Source organism: Odontesthes bonariensis, chromosome 2 (genome assembly GCF_027942865.1).
Source record: "Odontesthes bonariensis isolate fOdoBon6 chromosome 2, fOdoBon6.hap1, whole genome shotgun sequence".
NCBI lineage: Eukaryota > Metazoa > Chordata > Actinopteri > Atheriniformes > Atherinopsidae > Odontesthes > Odontesthes bonariensis.
Genome location: NC_134507.1, coordinates 121,768 through 145,545, shown reverse-complemented (window position 1 = coordinate 145,545; position 23,778 = coordinate 121,768). Strand labels below are relative to the sequence as shown.

At 49.8% G+C, this 23,778-nt stretch overlaps 2 protein-coding genes across 3 annotated transcripts in view; both read left to right on the top strand.

Moving 5' to 3' along the window:
- Nucleotides 1-224: 224 nt before the first annotated feature.
- On the top strand, nt 225-3,046 carry LOC142399003 (uncharacterized). The gene is made up of 3 exons (XM_075483323.1): nt 225-425; nt 1,166-1,370; nt 1,441-3,046. The coding sequence occupies exons 1-3, from the start codon at nt 241-243 to the stop codon at nt 2,536-2,538; spliced, it is 1,488 nt and encodes a 495-aa protein (XP_075339438.1). The 5' UTR covers nt 225-240; the 3' UTR covers nt 2,539-3,046.
- Nucleotides 3,047-6,482: 3,436 nt separating this feature from the next.
- Nucleotides 6,483-23,778, top strand: part of ubr2 (ubiquitin protein ligase E3 component n-recognin 2) — a 41,061-nt gene continuing 23,765 nt past the window's right edge. The window contains exons 1-26 of one of the 2 annotated variants that reach the window (XM_075473234.1): nt 6,483-6,607; nt 8,268-8,536; nt 9,382-9,460; nt 9,566-9,679; nt 9,800-9,930; nt 10,302-10,440; nt 10,534-10,596; nt 10,678-10,798; nt 10,868-10,975; nt 12,263-12,351; nt 13,741-13,839; nt 16,752-16,915; nt 17,004-17,103; nt 17,174-17,302; nt 17,983-18,166; nt 18,242-18,303; nt 18,804-18,914; nt 19,003-19,068; nt 19,262-19,378; nt 20,896-20,956; nt 21,045-21,169; nt 21,251-21,303; nt 22,730-22,832; nt 22,935-22,983; nt 23,058-23,212; nt 23,586-23,688. In XM_075473234.1, coding sequence (XP_075329349.1) covers nt 6,524-6,607; nt 8,268-8,536; nt 9,382-9,460; nt 9,566-9,679; nt 9,800-9,930; nt 10,302-10,440; nt 10,534-10,596; nt 10,678-10,798; nt 10,868-10,975; nt 12,263-12,351; nt 13,741-13,839; nt 16,752-16,915; nt 17,004-17,103; nt 17,174-17,302; nt 17,983-18,166; nt 18,242-18,303; nt 18,804-18,914; nt 19,003-19,068; nt 19,262-19,378; nt 20,896-20,956; nt 21,045-21,169; nt 21,251-21,303; nt 22,730-22,832; nt 22,935-22,983; nt 23,058-23,212; nt 23,586-23,688 — 2,878 coding nt within the window. In that variant the 5' untranslated portion in view covers nt 6,483-6,523. Of the gene's footprint in view, nt 6,608-8,267; nt 8,537-9,381; nt 9,461-9,565; nt 9,680-9,799; nt 9,931-10,301; nt 10,441-10,533; nt 10,597-10,677; nt 10,799-10,867; nt 10,976-12,262; nt 12,352-13,582; nt 13,682-13,740; nt 13,840-16,751; nt 16,916-17,003; nt 17,104-17,173; nt 17,303-17,982; nt 18,167-18,241; nt 18,304-18,803; nt 18,915-19,002; nt 19,069-19,261; nt 19,379-20,895; nt 20,957-21,044; nt 21,170-21,250; nt 21,304-22,729; nt 22,833-22,934; nt 22,984-23,057; nt 23,213-23,585; nt 23,689-23,778 lie in introns of both variants that reach the window. The other variant, XM_075473226.1, reaches the window with a different exon arrangement.

The window sequence follows — 23,778 nt, the reverse complement described above, 5'->3', positions numbered from 1 at the left end:
TCACCTGGGGTTTCACCTGGGGTTCACCTGGGGGTTCACCTGGGGGTTCACCCGGGGGTTCACCCGGGGGTTCACCCGGGGGTTCACCTGGGGTTTCACCCAGGGTTTTACCGAGGGGTTCACCTGGGGGTTCACCTGGGGTTTCACCCAGGGTTTCACCAGGGTTTCACCAGGGTTTCACCGAGGGGTTCACCTGGGGGTTCACCTGGGGTTTCCCCAGGGTCCTCCTCAGTTCCCAGCATGCAGTCTGTCTCCGGCCTTCTCTACAGTCTCTACCGGATCACTCTGGTGGACGAGTACGAGTACGCTGCCATGGCGACGGTGGATGGCGTCATGGCTCCTCTGCTGTGTGGAACGTTTCTGGCTGCGTCCTCCATCCTGTGTGTCAACCTGCTGATCGCACTGCTCACCGACACCTTTCAGAGGTCGGTTCACCTGGGGTTTCACCTGGGGTTCACCTCGGGTTTCACCTGGGTTTCACCAGGGTTTCACCTGGGGGTTCACCTGGGGTTTCACCTGGGGTTCATCTGGGGCTTCACCTGGGGTTTCACCTGGGGTTCACCTGGGGGTTCACCTGGGGTTTCACCCAGGGTTTTACCGAGGGGTTCACCTGGGGGTTCACCTGGGGTTTCACCCAGGGTTTCACCAGGGTTTCACCAGGGTTTCACCGAGGGGTTCACCTGGGGGTTCACCTGGGGTTTCACCCAGGGTTTCACCAGGGTTTCACCAGGGTTTCACCGAAGGGTTCACCTGGGGGTTCACCTGGGGTTTCACCCAGGGTTTCACCAGGGTTTCACCAGGGTTTCACCGAGGGGTTCACCTGGGGGTTCACCTGGGGTTTCACCCAGGGTTTCACCAGGGTTTCACCAGGGTTTCACCAGGGTTTCACCGAGGGGTTCACCTGGGGGTTCACCTGGGGGTTCACCTGGGGTTTCACCCAGGGTTTCACCAGGGTTTCACCAGGGTTTCACCGAGGGGTTCACCTGGGGTTTCACCAGGGTTTCACCGAGGGGTTCACCTGGGGGTTCACCTGGGGTTTCACCTGGACTGACACCTGAACCTAGACTTCCCCAGTCATTGCCTCAGGTGTGTCCAGACTTGTGAAAGTGTTTACATTCTGAGACCTGGACCTGTTTGGACCTGTTTGGACCTTTTTGTCTTTCAGGGTCCACGATAACTCGCAGGCTGTTGCTGTGATGCAGCAGGCCGCCGTCATCCTGCAGGTGGAGGAGTCCATGTCCCTCCTCTTTCGTTTCCGTGGTGACGGGTACATTTCCAAACACTGCAGTCCGCTGGCCGACGCGTGCGATGACATCATAGCAACCCCCCGAGACCATCAGGAAGTGGGACGCATAACCGCTCAGATCAAAGTCTGTATAATGAAAACTAAATGTTCTCCAACATCTCTGCCAGGTCATGATGGTTCTGTGTGTTCTGCAGGAGACTCTGGACCAGTTCCTGGTTCTGTGGAAGGACATGGATCAGCAGAACCAGGAGCCTCAGGACCAGGATCAGCAGAACCAGGGTCAGCAGAACCAGGATCAGCAGAACCAGGAGCTTCAGGACCAGAATCAGCAGAACCAGGAGCCTCAGGACCAGGGTCAGCAGAACCAGGAGCCTCAGGACCAGAATCAGCAGAACCAGGAGCCTCAGGACCAGGGTCAGCAGAACCAGGAGCCTCAGGACCAGGGTCAGCAGAATCAGAAGCCTCAGGACCAGAATCAGCAGAACCAGGAGCCTCAGGACCAGGGTCAGCAGAACCAGGAGCCTCAGGACCAGGGTCAGCAGAATCAGAAGCCTCAGGACCAGAATCAGCAGAACCAGGAGCCTCAGGACCAGGGTCAGCAGAACCAGGAGCCTCAGGACCAGGGTCAGCAGAATCAGAAGCCTCAGGACCAGAATCAGCAGAACCAGGAGCCTCAGGACCAGGGTCAGCAGAACCAGGAGCCTCAGGACCAGAATCAGCAGAACCAGGAGCCTCAGGACCAGGGTCAGCAGAACCAGGAGCCTCAGGACCAGGGTCAGCAGAACCAGGAGCCTCAGGACCAGGGTCAGCAGAATCAGAAGCCTCAGGACCAGAATCAGCAGAACCAGGAGCCTCAGGACCAGGGTCAGCAGAACCAGGAGCCTCAGGACCAGGGTCAGCAGAATCAGAAGCCTCAGGACCAGAATCAGCAGAACCAGGAGCCTCAGGACCAGGGTCAGCAGAACCAGGAGCCTCAGGACCAGGGTCAGCAGAATCAGAAGCCTCAGGACCAGAATCAGCAGAACCAGGAGCCTCAGGACCAGGGTCAGCAGAACCAGGAGCCTCAGGACCAGAATCAGCAGAACCAGGAGCCTCAGGACCAGGGTCAGCAGAACCAGGAGCCTCAGGACCAGGGTCAGCAGAATCAGAAGCCTCAGGACCAGAATCAGCAGAACCAGGAGCCTCAGGACCAGAATCAGCAAAACCAGGAGCTTCAGGCCATCCGAGCAGAGTTAAAGGAGCTCCGGACTCTGGTCCAGCAGCTGGTTCAGAACAGGACTGACTGTGTTTAATTTATATCTACAGACTTTACAAAGTGCATCATTTATAAAAGGAGAGCGGTTTGTTTGTACTTCCTCTGAGCAGCTGCGCCCTCTGCTGCTGGATATCAGGACATTATCTTTGATTCTTGATATCTGTATCATATGGATGTCTGAATATTGAAATGAATGACTTAAATGTTGGTAAAATTTACTAAACACTTATTAATTTATACTAAATAATTTATTTAATGGCCCATTCTGTTCCTTTATCAGAAGATTTTAAATATGCAAATTAAATATTTTTGATTAGATATTTTAGTTTCATTTTTGAAGTGTTCACCTTGTTGTTTTCTCTTCAACTGCTTTGGTTTTAAATTATTTATTTCAAACGTGTAATGAAATTCACAAAAATGAACAGTTTACAACAAAAATAAAACGTAAAATAAAATAAAAAATGTTGATGAAGGTCACGATAATCATATGGACTGCTGTGAAAAAATGCCAGAAAAACAATCTATTAAATACCACACATTTTAATAAATCAGACACTTTTCATCCATCGTTGATGAATAGATTTGGTCTCATTATTGGAGGGAAAATATTTCCATTTTAAATGTATGAAAGCTCATTAAAGCTACATTTGGCACATAAAAAAATGGAAGAATACGGAGCCCTGCAAGTGCCGCCAGGAGAGAAAGAAAAAATCCAAAAACATTGGATATCCATGCACATAGATTACTAAAATGTATGCACGGATTGCTCGGGGCCCTTTGCCGAGGGCATTGTCACTGTGTGGTTCATTGGTCGCCCTCCCGTGTAGCTCACGCGACGGTGGCTTGTCCTACGAGTCTGCTGCAGAGGTTGAAGTCCTCCTCTACTTGGCTGGCAACATTTCCAATGAGAGGCCGATCGGTGCCATAGCTGTCCCGCCCACGGGACTCTGCCATGTTTTAGTTTTGTGTTTTATCATGTTTTAGGCCATTGTTTTTCACTCAGTTTGTTAACTTCACTCACGTCACCTGTGTTTACCCCAACAGCTGCACTCATTCACTAATCACTCCCAGGTCCCTATTTAGTTTCCAGGTTTCCCCTTTCAGTTTGTCAGATCCTTACTAGGTCATCCATGGTCCTTGTCACAGCAAACCAAGCTCAGTATTTATTCCATGCCATGTCAAGTGATTTTGTTTTGTTTTAGTCACAGTTTAGTTTTTGAATCCGGCTCAGCCGCGCTTTTGTTTGAACTTTGTTTTTTTCTTTTGAAAATAAACCCAGTTTTCTTTTGAAAGTCCGCATCTGTGTCCTACCTCACCACCCCACCCTGACAATAGCTCAAGTTCAGGAGGAGCCTATGGACATTGTGACACCGAACTCATTGCTGTTGGGTCGGGCGGGGCCGAGAGGTGACACACTGGGTTTTGAATTTACTACCTACCGGTTCAGTCGTCTGCGAGCAGTCCAGGTGGAGGTGGATAAGTTTTGGAGACGTTGGAGCCAGTTGGCAGGACCTCACCTGTCCGTTCGGCAACAGTGGTATGCCCCACCCAGGAATGTCTCCGTTGGAGACCTGGTATGGGTCGTGTCGAGGAGTCGTGTCCAGTTGATAAGGGTCATAGCCTTCCCATTGACCTGTCCCAGGCTAGGAACGCCAAGGGGCCGTGTCCTTCCACCATCCTACACAGGGACACCAGGAGGCTGGTGGTGTTGCTGCCTGTAGAGGAGCAGGAGGGGGCTTTACTTACTCCCCTAAGGACCTAAGAGGTGCTGAAACTGTGGACTCAAATCTATTTCACTGAACAGTTATGTGCTGTTTCTTTATTTGTCACCTGAGGGGTCTTGCATATTGCATTATTATATTATTATTATATATATATATATATATATATATATATATATATATATTAGTGGATTATTGTTGTTATTAATAATAGTTATTGTGGCCTACTTGGTCACTGACAAGTAGCCCGAGTGGGAGGTGTGTGAAGTTCTCCTGTTTTTCAAACATGTTGGTATATTTTCTACCATTTGTTACATTTGTGGTGATTTCATAGCGACCTCTTGTGTTAGAATTTACCCCCATTTTTATTTGGGGCGGATGTAGTAACTTGCCGGATCTTCTTTTTTATGGATGTCGTTTTGACTGGTGGAGCTGAGCTGGTGAGTTAAAGCAATACTATGTAACATTTCTACCTTAAAATAACAGTTTGAAAAAAATTGTGCGGCAAGAATGAGTTTTGATATTACGATTGGCCTGTCTCCTATGCCCTTCGGGGGTCTGAGTTGGAAAAACTGCGCTATGTAACTTTGCTGGACCGGCCCGGGAGCTGAGCGGAAGTACTTCGACTTGCTTTCTGGCACACCTACCGCAAAAACAAATAGACCCTTCTCACGCTCTCAGGTATAAGGCTAAGCTAGCGCAACATTGTCAGTACGATCATCATGGCAGAGGCACCGAAGAAACAGAAGAAGACGTTGACTGATGAAGCAAGGAAGAGAAAGAGAGAGGCCGACAAAGCAAGAGACCGGACTTACCTCCAAGCCTGTAGGGGGAACTCCATAATGGGCTTTTTGAGAAGTTACATAGTAATCCTTTAAGATATATATGTATACAAAGTGATTAAAACTTGCGTTAAATACCATAAATATGTTCATGTATGTGGGTAACACGGTGGGTAATATGTCCGTGTAATTAATGTTGTGGTTTTGTTTTATACTTGTGTCATTTTCAGTTGGTTACTTGGCGAACGGCACGGTTACTGTAGGTGTTAGTCAGCATAGCATGTAATTATAAATGCACTGACATAAGAAGAGAAGGTTTTACAACTGATGACAGCCTGGCTCCACTTTAAAAGTCAGCTATTAGATTTATTTTCAAAATGATCACTTTAGTTAAATCATGAGCATTTATTACAATTAAAACATTAAACTGGTATTAAATTCAATTTAGTTTTATTTATAAAGCACCAAGAAGAATGAAGAATACAGGAGAGATGAAGGCAGAAAACAGGAGTAAACATTTATGTGGCTTTAACCAGATTAAGTTGACTGATGGAGAACCTGTTTTCTCCTCCATCAGGTGATGCTAACCCAGGAAAGCATCACACCTCAGATTTATCTCACCTTCCTCTCTGCTACACTTTCTATATGTTGATCAGCTGATTTATATTTATTTACATTACCATGTCGTACCTATAATAACAGAATATGTTTACTGATAATTATTATCCATCTGGGATTATTTAGGTTTTATTGAGCTGAACTTTTTTTTTAAATTATTTTTTTTGTTTTATTTTATTTTTTATGTATTTTTATTTTTTAAGAACTTTATTCGGAACAAAGCAGAATAACGACATATAAATGTGTACATAACGTAAAAAAAAGCCAGCCAAGTGGAGTATGAGGATAGTAATAATAATAAGATTATAACAGTCACAAAACACTTGCAAAAAAAGAAAACTACTGAACAAAACTGACATATGTGCCAAGGAGTCTCGTGTAAAAAAAAAAAAAAAAAAAAAAAAAAAAAAAAAAAAAATCTAATAAAACAAAGATTTAGGACAACAGTTCGTCCATAATCCCAAATTGGGATTTTTTAGTTTTGCTTTATGATTTGTTGAAGGTTTAATTGTGAGCAAGTATTGCTTTAATTCAATCAAAAAAACATAGAAATTTGGTTTTCTTTTAAAACAATTTGCATTTGTGTATGTGAAATGTAGCTTTGATAATTAATAAATGAATAAAGAAAACCTTGGGATTCATTTATTGAGCTGAACTGAGTTAAACTTCCTCATTAGATTAAGTTTTTTCAGTTTATCTTGAATCCATTTCGTTCTTTGCAGATATTTTTCTTTATCAAACATAATATTCTTAATTTCCCTTTTTTCAAAGCTCGTGCTTGTTTACCTAAAAACATTATAATCATTATTATTATTTCCCGCGGCCCCGCCCCCCGGCTAATCATTTCCGGTTCCGGGATCTTCTTGTTCCAGCAGCCTCATCGCAGAGAGAGGAAAGAAAGATGGCGGCGGCCGACACCGACAGAGATCCACCGTCCGCTCTGTGTTCAGAGTTCCTGAACTTCTCCGCCAAAGACACCTCGTCGGTAAGTGGCTCCTGGACCTGAGATCCCGGCTGACCGTGTCCGGTGCCGCCCCGCCTCGGCCGGCCGCTGAGCGCCGGGTTCGGAGGTTAAGCTGCCCGCGGCTCGGCTTGTTTTCCGGTTAAAACTGAACCTCAGCGGGTCCAAGCATCTGGACCCAGAAATCACTGCTGTCAGCGTGTCAGCGCCGAGTGTCCACCCCCACTGGTTCTGTAGTTGTTATTTACCTGCTGGTTATTTACCTGCTCCCACTGGTTCTGTAGTTATTTACCTGCTCCCACTGGTTCTGTAGTTGTTATTTACGTGCTCCCACTGGTTCTGTGTAGTTGTTATGTACCTGCTCCCACTGGTTCTGTAGTTGTTATTTACCTGCTCCCACTGGTTCTGTAGTTGTTATTTACCTGCTCCCACTGGTTCTGTAGTTGTTATTTACCTGCTCCCACTGGTTCTGTAGTTATTTACCTGCTCCCACTGGTTCTGTAGTTGTTATTTACGTGCTCCCACTGGTTCTGTGTAGTTGTTATGTACCTGCTCCCACTGGTTCTGTAGTTGTTATTTACCTGCTCCCACTGGTTCTGTAGTTGTTATTTACCTGCTCCCACTGGTTCTGTAGTTGTTATTTACCTGCTCCCACTGGTTCTGTAGTTGTTATTTACGTGCTCCCACTGGTTCTGTGTAGTTGTTATGTACCTGCTCCCACTGGTTCTGTAGTTGTTATTTACCTGCTCCCACTGGTTCTGTAGTTGTTATTTACCTGCTCCCACTGGTTCTGTAGTTGTTATTTACCTGCTCCCACTGGTTCTGTAGTTGTTATTTACGTGCTCCCACTGGTTCTGTGTAGTTGTTATTTACCTGCTCCCACTGGTTCTGTAGTTGTTATTTACCTGCTCCCACTGGTTCTGTGTAGTTGTTATTTACCTGTTCCCACTGGTTCTGTAGTTGTTATTTACCTGCTGGTTCTGTAGTTGTTATCTACCTGCTCCCACTGGTTCTGTAGTTGTTATTTACCTGCTCCCCCTGGTTCTGTAGTTGTTATTTATCTGCTGGTTCTGTAGTTGTTATTTACCTGCTCCCACTGGTTCTGTAGTTGTTATTTACCTGCTCCCACTGGTTCTGTAGTTGTTATTTACCTGCTGGTTCTGTAGTTGTTATCTACCTGCTCCCACTGGTTCTGTAGTTGTTATTTACCTGCTCCCACTGGTTCTGTAGTTGTTATTTACCTGCTGGTTCTGTAGTTGTTATTTACCTGCTGGTTCTGTAGTTGTTATTTACCTGCTCCCACTGGTTCTGTAGTTGTTATTTACCTGCTGGTTCTGTAGTTGTTATTTACCTGCTCCCACTGGTTCTGTAGTTGTTATTTACCTGCTCCCACTGGTTCTGTAGTTGTTATTTACCCGCTCAGTTGTGTCAGGGAGCTGCTCAGTTGTGTCAGGGAGCTGCTCAGGTGTGTCAGGGAGCTGCTCAGGTGTGTCAGAACGGTTAAAATGGCTGCAGTTGGAAGCAGCGCGTTGAGTTGAGGCTTTACCCCTCTGCTTTGTGTATCTTTCACTCTGAACAAACAAACACCTTGATGTGTTTCACCTGACTGAATCCCAGTGTGTTCATAACTCAGAATATTGATTTGATCGGCTGTCAGTCAAACTAACGTCTGGTCCCTCCTCAGCGGTGGCTGGCGGCGGCCGACCTGCAGCAGGAGGTGTACCGCCACCTGGCTGCGTACGTACCCAGAATCCTCTGCCTGGGTCTGAATGGCAGCAGCCGGGAGGAGCAGAGGGAGGAGCTGGGCTGTCAGCTGCTGCTGCTGGCGCCGCTGGAGTGGTTCCTTCTGGGGGAGGAGCCAGCGGCCGGCCTCGCCGCCCTGCAGGAGAACAACCAGCCGTCCCCGCTGTGTGGCCACGTGTTCAAGGTGGGGGAGCCCACCTACTCCTGCAGGTAACTGAGACGCTAGCAGAGATGCTAACAGAGACGCTAACAGAGATGCTAACTGAGACACTAACAGGGACGCTAACAGGGATGCTAACAAGGGCACTGACAGAGACGCTAACTGAGACGCTAAAGGGCGGTTTATGGTCGGAAACCAGGTTGTCTGCGTGTGTCTCGCAGTTAACACAGACATGCCCCCCCCCCCCTTACGCAGACACTCTGGTGCACCTCCCCAAAATTGTAACTGACCGCAGACAGTGCCGCAGACATCGCCGCAGGGAGGAGAGAAAGGAGGCCTCTGATTGGTCAACTCTACATCCGCTCTACACTATGCGTATTTCCGGTTTGCTAACCGGCTAATGGTGACGCTAACCGTGCTAACCGTGACGATTCTTTCACCTCTCTGCCAGCTCCAGTAGTAGCAATATTTCTTCTATTTCTATATCGATCAGCTGCATCTCAATCAAAGTGCGCATTCGTCCAGTCGCCATTGTTGTTGAATGAGCTCCGTAACCGGAAGAGAAACACGCCACCCACCACACCCACAATCCTAGCTTGTTCGTGATTGTCCCTCTTGCGTTGTGGCGTGGGATTAACATAGCGCAGACCGCGCTTCAAAAGTGGGCATAAATCAAAAATAACTGCGTCATGTCTGCGACAAGCTCACTGCGACATACTGCTGCGAGAGTATACACGAGCCTTAACAGAGACGCTAACAGAGATGCTAACAGAGGCGTTGACAGACGCTAACAGGGACGCTAATAGAGATGCTAACAGGGACGCTGACAGAGATGCTAACAGAGATGCTAACAGACGCACACACTGTGTGACTGAGGTTGTCTGTCTGTGTTCAGGCAGTGTGCAGCTGACCCGACGTGCGTTCTTTGCATGAAGTGTTTCCTGGAGAGTGTTCACAAAGACCATCGATACAGAGTGAGAACACACACACACACACACACACTCACACACACAGCGGGTCAGTCAGGGCAAGTTTAGTTTAGGTGGGGTTGGGTCGGCCCTGACTGTTGGTGTTTGCAGATGACTACATCAGGAGGTGGAGGTTTCTGTGACTGTGGAGATGCCGAGGCCTGGAAGGAGGGCGCCTACTGTCAGAAACACACTCCTACAGATGGAAGCAGAGACTCAGAGGAGGTGAGACATCCACCCATTATTCCACCCGTGGGTCCCCTTGTAGTTTTAGAGCAGCGGTGTGAAATATGGCCGAAACGACTCATGGATAAACTCTGTGTGAACCACCTGCCTGTTTTCCAGGACCCCGTCACCCAGCTGCCGCCTGACATGGTTGCCAGGGGTTACAGCATCTTCTACGTCATCCTGAAGTACGCCGTGGACCTGCTGACCTGGGAACAAGAAGGGCAGCTGCCTGCAGGATTGGAGCCCCCGTACGTGCACGCTCAGTAACTATGTGGCACAGTAACGATGTAGCACGGAAACGATGTAACACGGTAACGATGTAGCACGGTATCGATGTAGCACGGAAACGATGTAGCACGGTAACGATGTAGCACGGTAACGATGTAGCACGGTAACGATGTAGCACGGTAACGATGTAACACGGTAACGATGTAACACGGTAACGATGTAGCAGGGTAACGATGTAGCAGGGTAACGATGTAGCAGGGTAACGATGTAGCACGGTAACGATGTAGCACGGTAACGATGTAACACGGTAACGATGTAGCACGGTAACGATGTAGCATGGCTACATGTAGGCTGCTTTTCCAGTGGCATAAGATCTGCTCTGTGTGTGCAGGGAGAGGGCTGACACCTACTACTGCATGCTGTTCAACGATGAGGTCCACACCTACGAACAGGTGATATACACCCTGCAGAAGGCCGTCAGCTGCAGCCACAAAGAGGCCGTCAGCTTCGCCACCACCGTGGACAGAGACGTCAGTGCTCACACATGCACAGCACATGCACAGCACATGCACAGCACATATTCCCCAGGTTAATGCCCCCTGCTCCTGTCTGTGTGTGTGCAGGGCAGGAAGTCGGTCCGATACGGAGACTTTCAGTTCTGTGAACAGGCCAAGTCTGTCATAGTGGTAAGAGTTCTGATTCATTGATTTATGTGATCGTGTCAAGCCTCTGCCCCCTGACCCCTGACCCCTGCCCTCTTCCCTCAGAGGAACACCAGCCGCCAGTCGAAGCCCCTCAGGGTGGAGGTGATGCACTCGTCTGTCGTGGCTCATCAGTGTTTTGCTCTGAAGGCTCTGAGCTGGTTGGGACAGATCCTTCAGTACTCCGGTACGTCTGGACTCCATTACCCATAATTCCCTGTGAGCTCCTGTTGCTGATGTGCTGACTCTGTTTCAGATGGTCTCAGGAGGATCCTGTGCCAGGTGGGCCTACAGAGGGGTCCAGAAGGAGAGAACTCCTCTCTGGTGGACCGACTGATGCTCAATGACTCCAAGATGTGGAAAGGTAAGTGATCCCCACAGCTGATGAGTAGATCCCACCTAACCCCCACAGCTGATGTGTAGATCCCACCTGATGTGTAGATCCCCCCTGATGTGTAGATCCCTCCTGATCCCCACAGCTGATGAGTAGATCCCACCTGACCCCCACAGCTGATGTGTAGATCCCCCCTGATGTGTAGATCCCTCCTGATCCCCACAGCTGATGAGTAGATCCCACCTGACCCCCACAGCTGATGAGTAGATCCCTCCTGATCCCCACAGCTGATGAGTAGATCCCACCTGACCCCCACAGCTGATGTGTAGATCCCCCCTGATGTGTAGATCCCTCCTGATCCCCACAGCTGATGAGTAGATCCCACCTGACCCCCACAGCTGATGAGTAGATCCCTCCTGATCCCCACAGCTGATGAGTAGATCCTGCCTAACCCCCACAGCTGATGTGTAGATCCCCACTGATGTGTAGATCCCTCCTGATCCCCACAGCTGATGTGTAGATCCCTCCTGATCCCCACAGCTGATGAGTAGATCCCACCTGATCCCCACAGCTGATGAGTAGATCCCCCCTGATGTGTAGATCCCACCTGACCCCCACAGCTGATGTGTAGATCCCACCTGACCCCCACAGCTGATGTGTAGATCCCACCTGATCCCCACTGATGTGTAGATCCCTCCTGATCCCCACAGCTGATGAGTAGATCCCACCTGACCCCCACAGCTGATGAGTAGATCCCTCCTGATCCCCACAGCTGATGAGTAGATCCCTCCTGATCCCCACAGCTGATGTGTAGATCCCTCCTGATCCCCACAGCTGATGAGTAGATCCCACCTGATCTCCCCACCTGATGTGTAGACCCCACCTGATCTCCCCACCTGATGTGTAGATCCCACCTGATGTGTAGACCCCACCTGATGTGTAGACCCCACCTGATGTGTAGATCCCACCTGATGTGTAGACCCCACCTGATGTGTAGATCCCACCTGATGTGTAGACCCCACCTGATCTCCCCACCTGATGTGTAGACCCCACCTGATGTGTAGACCCCACCTGATGTGTAGATCCCACCTGATGTGTAGACCCCACCTGATGTGTAGATCCCACCTGATGTGTAGATCCCACCTGATGTGTAGACCCCACCTGATGTGTAGATCCCACCTGATGTGTAGACCCCACCTGATGTGTAGACCCCACCTGATGTGTAGACCCCACCTGATCTCCCCACCTGATGTGTAGATCCCACCTGATGTGTAGACCCCACCTGTCCGCTCTGACATCACCTTTCTGTGTTTGCAGGAGCGAGGAACATCTACCACCAGCTGCTCATGAACAGCCTCCTCATGGACCTGAAGTACAAAAAGATCTTTGCCATCCAGTTTGCCAAGGTAAGTGTAACCCTAACCCAAGTAGTTTGATCTGGTGGGTGCATGTGACGACCTGGTGGGAGGAGCCTAGGCATGTGATGACCTGGTGGGAGGAGCCTACAGTGTTTGTTTAGCCTTTGGCCACATTTGATCCAGCCGCCAGTATGTTGGGCTTCTGTGTGGGTGCCATCAGGAAGCTGCAGAGCTGTTCTGGACAGTGACGTTCTCAGTTTAACATGTGTTTGAATCCTAAGCCGGGATCAACCCGCCCGGCAGCCGGCGCTCCGATCAAGTCGGAAGGTTAGTCTCTGAGGTCGCCGACCCGTCACAGAAAGCTTGTCTCATAAAGCGTGTCAGCTGGAGCGTTTCTGCACCGAAAATGGATTAATATGCAGAATATTAAGAAAAGAAGGGGCACCACCTTTCATTTTATAGTTCTGAGAGGAGAACTTGTTTAACGTTTTGTTATCCTAACGGGATGGGAAGTCTTAATGGAATGGGAAGTCTTAACGGAATGGGAAGTCTTAACGGAATGGGAAGTCTTAACGAAATGGGAAGTCTTAACGGAATGGGATGTCTTAACGAAATGGGAAGTCTTAACGAAATGGGATGTCTTAACGAAATGGGATGTCTTAACGAAATGGGATGTCTTAACGGAATGGGATGTCTTAACGAAATGGGATGTCTTAACGAAATGGGATGTCTTAACGAAATGGGATGTCTTAACGAAATGGGAAGTCTTAACGGAATGGGATGTCTTAACGAAATGGGATGTCTTAACGAAATGGGATGTCTTAACGAAATGGGATGTCTTAACGAAATGGGAAGTCTTGACGAAATGGGAAGTCTTAACGGAATGGGATGTCTTAACGAAATGGGATGTCTTAACGAAATGGGATGTCTTAATGAAATGGGAAGTCTTAATGAAATGGAAAGTCTTAATGAAATGGAAAGTCTTAATTAAATGGGAAGTCTTAATGAAATGGGAAGTCTTTAGGAATGGGAAGTCTTAATGAAATGGAAAGTCTTAATTAAATGGGAAGTCTTTAGGAATGGGAAGTCTTAACCCGTTAGCAGTGTTCTGAGGACTGACCCGCTTTTCAGAAGTTTGTGGACAGTGTACACGTCTCTCGGCTCCAGAACACGAGACGGGCCGTACGGTTCTGGTTGACTGTCTGTTAGTGGGGTGGTGGGTCGGGTCGGGGTACAACAGCTACCTCTGACCCAGAGGTGAAATGTCGTCCCCCTTTAGAACTACCGACGCCTTCAGACAGATTTTATGGAGGACGACCACGAGCGGGTGGTGTCGGTGACCTCACTGTCCGTTCAGCTCTTCACCGTCCCGACCGTGGTGAGTAGCTCCTCCCCCTCTCTGAGCCTCTCTGTCTTCCCCTGTCTCTCTGCTGGTAGAACTACCAACACCTGCAGAGCGACTACGTGAAAGACGACCACGACCGTGAGTTCTCCATCACTGACCTGTCAGTGCAAGTGTTCACAGTCCCGTCTCTGGTGAGTTCCTGCAGCAGGACGCCGACCTGATGACATCATCAGCCAGTCTGACATCACACCTCATCAGTTCAGAGTATCCTAATCAATACAACTTCAATCAATACCTGATCATCAGTTCAGAGTATCCTAATCAATACGGCTTCAATCAATACCCGATCATCAGTTCAGAGTATTCTAATCTATACAGCTTCAATCAATGCCATGACTTGTGGAGTCCCCCAGGGGTCAATTCTTGGACCTCTTCTGTTTAACTTGTATATGCTCCCTTTGGGTCAGATATTGCAGAATTTTAACATCAATTATCACAGTTATGCAGACGATACACAACTTTATGTGTCTCTGTCAGCGGACGACTGCAGCCCAGCAGACGTACTGTGTCAGTGTCTGGAGGAAGTAAACACCTGGATGAGAGATAATTTTCTACAATTAAATGAAGACAAAACTGAGATCATTCTGTTTGGGAGCAAAGAGAAGAGGGTCAGCGTTGGTAAATATCTTGAGACTCGGGACCTTATAATCACTGACCAAGTTGGTAACCTCGGAGTGTTGATAGACTCAGATCTGACTTTCAGCAGCCACATCAAAGCTGTCACCAAGGCAGCTTTTTACCACCTCAGAAATATCAACAGAATTAAAGGTTTCCTCTCCCAAAAAGACCAGGAGAAACTCATCCATGCATTCATCTCCAGTAGACTCGATTACTGTAACGCTCTTTTAACTGGACTTCCCAAAAAGAGCATTAAACATCTGCAGCTCATCCAGAACGCTGCTGCTAGAGTTTAACCCGGACTAAGAGATCTGAACACATCACAGCACCTTTAAAATCTTTACTCTGGCTTCCAGTCAGTCACAGAATAGATTTTAAAAGCCTGCTGATTAGGGCTGAACGATTTTAAGAAAAAATTGAAATTGCGATTTTTCTGGTAGAAATTGCGATTTCGATTTCAACCACGGTTTATTTTCTTTAAATCAAGTTTCAATGTAAATTAATTCAATGCGGCTGGCCCCGGTTCGACTCCCGCACCGGGCGGCCCTGTGCTGTGTGTTTTTCCCCTCTCTCTGCCCCCTGCTTCCTGTCTCTCCCAAACTGTCCTAACAATAAAGGCATAAAAAGCCCCAAAAAATAGCTGCGGTCGGCAACTTTTTTTTCGTCATATTAGCTTGAACTGTCATGGGATTCTGGAAGTAGAATATTAAATAGGCTGTTTAGGAAAAATAACGAAATCTGTAGCTCCCTCTGAAGCCTGTAATCATGCCTGCAAAAACCGAGCGCTCCGGCTGTTTTTAACCAATCAAGTTAGGGTGGAGGAATCCTACCTGTCAATCACAGCTTGTGCACACGCTGCTGAGCGTGAGTCTGCCCCAGCTTGTGTGCGCTCACACTGGTGTGAACTCACGTGCACAACCTCGTCCACAGAGGGGGAGGGGTTTGGGGGGCGATTCGGAGCTTGGTAGAGGTTGGGGGAGGGACCTGAAAGTTGTATCAGTTCGAATTTTCCGACTTTAGACTCGCAATTTTGAAAACCTGCCGACTGCAGCTTTTCAAAAAAAAAAAAAAAAAAAAAAAAAAAAAAAAGATGCACCAAAAAAAACCGCAGCTTTGACGATCGCAAAATCGTGTTGTCTGAGATCGCGATTTTCGGTCGAAAACGATAGATCGTTCAGCCCTACTGCTGATGGTTTACAAATCCCAGAATGGTTTAGGCCCAAAATACATATGTGATATGTTCAGAGAATATAAACCCAGCAGAGCACTTAGATCCAAGGACTCAGGCCAGCTGGTCCAGTCCAGAGTCCAAACTAAACATGGAGAAGCAGCATTTAGCTGTTATGCTGCAAATAAGTGGAACAAACTGCCAGTGGAGATTAAACTTTCACCAAATGTAGACATTTTTAAATCCAGGTTAAAAACATTTCTTTTCTCATGTGTCTATGCATGAAATATCTTTTAACTTATCTAGACTGTTGCCTAATTTTAAATTAATTTAAATGATTTTACTTGTTTCTCTTTATATTCTTTTATGTATTTTTAATGCTTCTTGCACTCCCTGCTGCAATGCTTTTATTTTATGTAAAGCACTTTGAACTGTTTGTATATGAAATGTGCTATACAAATAAATTTGATTTGATTTGAATACCTGATCATCAGTTCAGAGTATCCTAATCAATACAGCATCAATCAATACCTGATCATCAGTTCAGAGTATCCTAATCAATACAGCTTCAATCAATACCTGATCATCAGTTCAGAGTATCCTAATCAATACGGCTTCAATCAATACCCAATCATCAGTTCAGAGTATCCTAATCTATACGGCTTCAATCAATACCTGATCATCAGTTCAGAGTATCCTAATCAATACAGCTTCAATCAATACCTGATCATCAGTTCAGAGTATCCTAATCAGTACGGCTTCAATCAATACCTGATCATCAGTTCAGAGTATCCTAATCAATACGGCTTCAACCAATACCCGATCATCAGTTCAGAGTATCCTAATCAATACAGCTTCAATCAATACCTGATCATCAGTTCAGAGTATCCTAGCGAGTGCAGTAGGGTTAGGGTTACCGGTTCTGTAACCCTACCCTAGGGTTCTGTGGTAGGGTCACCGGTAGGATTACCCTAACCCTAGGATAGGGTAACCCTAACCCTAGGGTTCTGTGACCTTCTAGGGTAGGACTACCCTAACCCTAGGATAGGGTAACCCTAACCCACTGCACTCGCTCCTCTAACTTCCTGTTTGTAGTGAAACCTTCCTGGATTCTTCCTGGAATCTTCCTGGACTCTTTCTGGAGGCCCTCTCGTCCAATCAGAGAGCCTCTCTTTGTCTGAGCTGTTGTGTAGAACTTCTTCCTGGAAGCCAAAGTCTGTCTGTCGTCATGGAAACACACCTGTGTGTGCGCTGCAGGCCCGGATCCTCATGGTGGAGCAGGACCTGATGACCACCATCATCAGGACCTTCGTGGACCACCTCCGCCACCGAGACCTGCAGGGGCGCTTCCAGTTCGACCGCTACACGGCCCAGCAGGCCTTCAAGTTCGGTCGGGTCCAGAGCCTCATCGGGGACCTGAAGTGAGGACCAGTTCCGCACCAGTTCCGCACCTGTGGCCATTCGACCGCCGGCCAGGCCTCCCGGTTTAATCAGCTGCTGTGTCTGCAGGTACATCCTCATCAGCCCCCCCACCGAATGGAGCCGCCAGCTCAGACTCAAGTTCCTGGAGGGCTTCAACGCTTTTCTGGAGCTGCTCAAGTGTATGCAGGTAAGCCCGAGTCCCAGTGCACCTGCTAAGGTGCAGCCGGTCGGTGTCTCACCCCGTCTCTGTGTCCCAGGGGATGGACCCCGTGGTGAGACAAGTGGGGCAGCACATAGAGATGGAGCCTGAGTGGGAGGCAGCGTTCACCCTGCAGATGAAGCTGACCAACATCATCTCCATGATCCAGGAGTGGTGCTCCACCGACGTAAGCCAACACACCTGGAACACACCTGCACCACATCCACCCACCAATTCATCATCTCCCTCTTATCTGAGGTCGGGTCAGGAGTCATGGTGGAGCTCCTCCCTCTGGATGGTGAAGCTCCTCCCCCTGGATGTTGGAGCTCCTCCTCCCTCTGGATGATGGAGCTCCTCCCCCCGGATGTTGGAGCTCCTCCCCTTATCTCGGAGCTCCTCCCCTTATCTCAACGGCTGAGCCCCGCCCCCTCTAAGGGAAAATCATTTATCTAATGTCGTCTGTGGAACTTTTGTTCATGAATGTGAGGCTTTTATAAAGTTTGCCAATGAGGCCTTTTGGGTTTTTGGAGTCATAGGCATCCATAAACATTCGTACAAAACCTGGGTTTTTGGAGTCATAGGCATCCATAAACATTCGTATAAAAACTGGGTTTTTACCTGTTTACCTGTTCACCTGTTACCTGCTTACCTGTTTACCTAGGAGCATGTCCTGATGGAGGCCTATAAGACGTGCCTAGGCGCTCTCAGCCACTGCCACAGCAGCCTCCCTGTTTAACTGTTGACCTGTTTACCTAGGAGCATGTCCTGATGGAGGCCTATAAGACGTGCCTAGGCGCTCTCAGCCACTGCCACAGCAGCCTCCCTGTTTACCTGTTTAACTGTTGACCTGTTTACCTGTTTACCTAGGAGCATGTCCTGATGGAGGCCTATAAGACGTGCCTAGGCGCCCTCAGCCACTGCCACAGCAGCCTCCCTGACGGGGAGCAGCCCATCACTCTGAGCCTGGCCGGGCACTCTGTGGACACCTTCAGGTACCAGGTGTCTCAGGACAAAGTGTCCATACACCTGCCGGTGTGCCGGCTGCTGGCAGGTAAACCCCCGTTAGCTCGCTAGCACGCAGCCCGCCGCAGGTCTGCGCCACCACTCACTCTGTCTCTCCCATCAGGCCTCCATGTTCTCCTCAGCAGGACGGATGTGGCGTCTCGTTTCCCCGAGCAGCTCCCGCTGGTCAGTAACTCGGGTTCTTTAGACACTTTGTTTTCTGAGCAGTGCGCTGATTTAAAGGGACAGTTCGCCTCTTTTGACATGAAGCTGTATAACATCTCATATCAGCAACATCATTTATGAACATCTTCTTACCCCCTGCTGTGTCCTGTGAGCAGAGTTCCAGCCTCGTTCTGGTGTTGATGAAGGTAGTCCGGCTAGTTGGCTGGGGTTTAAAAAAATAAAGTGTTTTGCTTCTCAAAACAATATGCGTTCAACAGAGTAATACATTTGCAGATCACAGATCACAGATGGAACATCATGAAAACACCTTTTCAGTGTTCCTTGGGATCGGTGTCCCTCCCCTTGGGATCGGTGTCCCTCCCCTGGGGATCGGTGTCCCTCCCCTGGGGATCGGTGTCCCTCCCCTGGGGATCGGTGTCCCTCCCCTGGGGATCGGTTTCCCTCTCCTTGGTGACAGCAGCTGTTTCAGATAACTGATCTCTGTTTCCACTGGTCCTCAGGGGGAACTCAGCCCTCACCTCCTGATTGAACTCCCCCTCCGATGCCTGGTCCTCTGTGCCCAGGTGCATGCTGGGATGTGGAGGAGGAACGGCTTCTCTCTGATCAACCAGGTGAGTCTGTACCTGGTGATCCATACCTCAGCGTAGTATTGATCAGAGGAGGACATGCAGCTTTGAGTAAACTGCTTTCCTGTTTCAGATTTATTACTACCACAACGTGAAGTGCAGAGTGGAGATGTTCGACAAAGACGTCATCATGCTGCAGGTAAAGCCTCCGCTGGTTCATCCTCCTCTGGGTCCGCTGGTTCAGCCTCCTCTGGGTGCGCTGGTTCAGCCTCCTCTGGGTGCGCTGGTTCAGCCTCCTCTGGGTGCGCTGGTTCAGCCTCCTCTGGGGCCGCTGGTTCAGCCCTCTGGGTGTGCTGGTTCTGGTACTGACGGTTGTTTCTGTTCTGATGCAGGCGGGGGCGTCCATGATGGATCCAAACCATTTCCTGATGATCGTCCTGAGTCGCTTTGAACTGTTTCATATTTTCAGTTCAGCAGACATCAGGAAGAGATACAGAGAAGCCAACAAGGTAGGTTCTGACTCTCTCGTCTGACGCTCTAAGGACCCTAATGACTCGACCGACACTCTAAGGACCCTAATGTCTCGACCGACGCTCTAAGGACCCTAATGTCTCGACCGACGCTCTAAGGACCTTAATGACTCGACCGACGCTCTAAGGACCCTAATGACTCGACCGACGCTCTAAGGACCCTAATGACTCGACCGACGCTCTAAGGACCCTAATGTCTCGACCGACGCTCTAAGGACCCTAATGACTCGACCGACGCTCTAAGGACCCTAATGTCTCGACCGACGCTCTAAGGACCCTAATGACTCGACCGACGCTCTAAGGACCCTAATGTCTCGACCGACGCTCTAAGGACCCTAATGACTCGACCGACGCTCTAAGGACCCTAATGACTCGACCGACGCTCTAAGGACCCTAATGATTCGACCGACGCTCTAAGGACCCTAATGATTCGACCGACGCTCTAAGGACCCTAATGATTCGACCGACGCTCTAAGGACCCTAATGATTCGACCGACGCTCTAAGGACCCTAATGACTCGACCGACGCTCTAAGGACCCTAATGACTCGACCGACGCTCTAAGGACCCTAATGTCTCGACCGACGCTCTAGAGGACCCTAATGTCTCGACCGACGCTCTAAGGACCCTAATGTCTCGACCGACGCTCTAAGGACCCTAATGTCTCGACCGACGCTCTAAGGACCCTAATGACTCGACCGACGCTCTAAGGACCCTAATGACTCGACCGACGCTCTAAGGACCCTAATGACTCGACCGATGCTCTAGAGGTCCCTAATGACTCGACCGAGGCTCTAAGGACCCTAATGACTCGACCGACGCTCTAAGGACCCTAATGATTCGACCGACGCTCTAAGGACCCTAATGACTCGACCGACGCTCTAAGGACCCTAATGTCTCGACCGACGCTCTAAGGACCCTAATGTCTCGACCGACGCTCTAAGGACCCTAATGATTCGACCGACGCTCTAAGGACCCTAATGATTCGACCGACGCTCTAAGGACCCTAATGACTCGACCGACGCTCTAAGGACCCTAATGACTCGACCGACGCTCTAAGGACCCTAATGTCTCGACCGACGCTCTAAGGACCCTAATGTCTCGACCGACGCTCTAGAGGACCCTAATGTCTCGACCGACGCTTTAAGGACCCTAATGTCTCGACCGACGCTTTAAGGACCCTAATGTCTCGACCGACGCTCTAAGGACCCTAATGTCTCGACCGACGCTCTAGAGGACCCTAATGTCTCGACCGACGCTTTAAGGACCCTAATGACTCGACCGACGCTTTAAGGACCCTAATGACTCGACCGACGCTCTAAGGACCCTAATGACTCGACCGACGCTCTAAGGACCCTAATGACTCGACCGAGGCTCTAAGGACCCTAATGACTCGACCGAGGCTCTAAGGACTCGACTGACTGATGTTCTGCTGGTTTTCTGTTGCTTATTGATGGCGACAAAGGTCCGTAGTGATGCTGTTCTGTGTCCTCCGCAGGACCTGGTCCAGCAGAACACTCTGATTGAGGAGATGCTTCACCTCATCATTATGGTTGTTGGTGAGTCCATCTGTGCAGCTTCACCTGTTTCAGGCCCAGAAACAGGCCCAGTTCAGGCTTATTTAGCTGCATTTTGTCTGGGTTCCAGGTGAGCGGTATGTGGCAGGTGTCGGCCAACTGGAGCCCTATGATGAGGTCAGAAGAGAAATCGTCCACCAGCTGTCCATCAGACCGATGGCTCACAGCGAGCTGGTGAAGGCCCTGCCTGAGAATGTGAGAGGCCCACCTGTCTGTGGCCCGGTGTTCACCTGTCTGTAGCTATCCCTCTACCTGTCTGTCTGCTTACTTTTTCAGGGGAATAAGGAGACCGGTCTGGAGAGGGTCATCGACAGCGTGGCCTCATTCAAGTCAGTCTGTATTCTTCAAACTTTCCAACTCAAAAACATGTCCACCTTAAAAACCAACAATCCACCTGAAACAGCTGGGTTCTGATCAAGGTTTCTTTTTTTTTTTTTTTACTGTTAAAGGTAGTTTGAAGTTGTTTTGACCTCACCGCAGTCACCGCAGTCACCCCATCATTTTGAGTTCATTAAAATGAGCAACAGTATCCACCCACCCACCAATCATCTCCCTCTTATCTGAGGTCAGAGCCAACAGGTCCAGGAGTTAAACCTAGCCCCCCTCTCCAGCTCCTCCTGGGGATCCCGAGGCGTTCCCAGGCCAGATGGGATGTATAATCCCTCCAGTGAGTTCTGGGTCTGCCACAGGGCCTCCTCCCAGGAGGACGTGCCTGAAAAACCTCCAAAAAGAGGCGACCAAGTGGCATCCTAACAGATGAACCACCTCAGCTGACTCCTCTCTATGTGGAGGAGCAGCGGCTCTACTCCCAGCTCCCCCTGGTTGGTGCCTCCAGGGGCTAACCCTCCAGAGGCCAACGCCTCCAGGGGCCAACGCCTCCAGGGGCCAACGCCTCCAGGGGCCAACGCCTCCAGGGGCCAACTCTTCCAGGGGCCAACTCTTCCAGGGGCCAACTCTTCCAGGGGCCAACTCTTCCAGGGGCCAACTCTTCCAGGGGCCGACACCTCCAGGAGCCGACACCTCCAGGGGCCGACACCTCCAGGGGCTGACACCTCCAGGAGCTGACACCTCCAGGAGCTGACCCCTCCAGGAGCTGACCCCTCCAGGAGCTGACCCCTCCAGGAGCTAACCCCTCCAGGAGCTAACGCCTCCAGGAGCTAACGCCTCCAGGGGCTTACGCCTCCAGGGGCTAACCCTCCAGGAGCTAACCCTCCAGGAGCTAACGCCTCCAGGAGCTAACGCCTCCAGGGGCTTACGCCTCCAGGAGCTAACGCCTCCAGGGGCTTACGCCTCCAGGGGCTAACCCTCCAGGAGCTAACGCCTCCAGGAGCTGACCCCTCCAGGAGCTGACCCCTCCAGGAGCTGACCCCTCCAGGAGCTGACCCCTCCAGGAGCTGACCCCTCCAGGAGCTAACGCCTTCAGGAGCTAACGCCTTCAGGAGCTAACGCCTCCAGGAGCTAACGCCTCCAGGAGCTAACGCCTCCAGGGACTAACGCCTCCAGGGGCTTACGCCTCCAGGAGCTAAGGCCTCCAGGAGCTAAGGCCTCCAGGAGCTAAGGCCTCCAGGAGCTAAGGCCTCCAGGAGCTAAGGCCTCCAGGGGCTAACGCCTCCAGGGGCTAACGCCTCCAGGGGCTGACGCCTCCAGGGGCTGACGCCTCCAGGGGCTAACGCCTCCAGGGGCTAACGCCTCCTGTGCTTATTTGTCCTTATGTGTCCTTATTCGTCCTTATTTGTCTTTTTTCGTCCCTTACAGGAAACCAGGTGTGACGGGTCGCGGTCTCTATGAGCTGCGTCCCGAGTGGAACAAACGCTTCAATCTGTACTTCCATCACTACAGTCGGGCCGACCAGTCGAAGGTACGAGCGCCGGTCCAGATGGGGGTGGGGGGGGGGTGGGGGGGCATTGATCTGTGAAGTGCTGATCTGCGTTGTCATGGTAACGTTATTTGTGGTGTTCAGGCTGAGGAGGCTCAGAGGAAGTTGAGGAGGCAGAACGGGGAGGACACAGGTAAGCACACCTGTCCTGAGTACCAACAGAAAGGACTCACCTGGTCACCGTGGTAACCTGTGTCTGTGTTGCAGCCCTTCCCCCTCCCCTCCCGCCACCTCTCTGCCCCCTGTTCGCCAGCCTGGTGAACCTCCTGCAGTGCGACGTGCTGCTCGCCGTGGAGGGCGCCGTGCTGCAGTGGGCCGTGGAGCCCAGCGGGGGCGGTTGGACCGAGTCCATGCTGCAGCGGGTGAGACAATTTAACCCTAACCCTAACCGTTCTTTAGATTACCGTTCTTTAGATTATCGTCCGCCCTAACCCTAACCGTTCTGTTAGATTATCGTGAGTCCCCAGAACCGTTCTTTAGATTATCGTTCTTTAGATTATCGTTCTTTTGATTACCGTTCTTTAGATTACCGTTCTTTAGATTATCGTCCGCCCTAACCCTAACTGTTCTGTTAGATTACCGTTCTTTAGATTATCGTTCTTTAGATTACCGTTCTGTTAGATTATCGTCCGCCGGGTTTCCTTCCATAACTAACATAAATGATTCGACCGACGCTCTAAGGACTGTGTGTTAGCTGTGTGTTAGCTGTGTGTTACCTGTGTGTTTTCTGCACAGGTGCTGCACCTGGTGGGCATGGCTCTGCTGGAGGAGCAACAGCAGCTGGAGAACAGCAGCGGGGATGAGGATGTCACCTTCAACTACACCTGCAAAATCACACGTCAGTACACCCCCACATGTGTTCATGCAGAATGTAGAAAGCAAACTCTCTGAAGGAGCCTTTTGTGTTTCAGTGTCTTCACACTCTGTT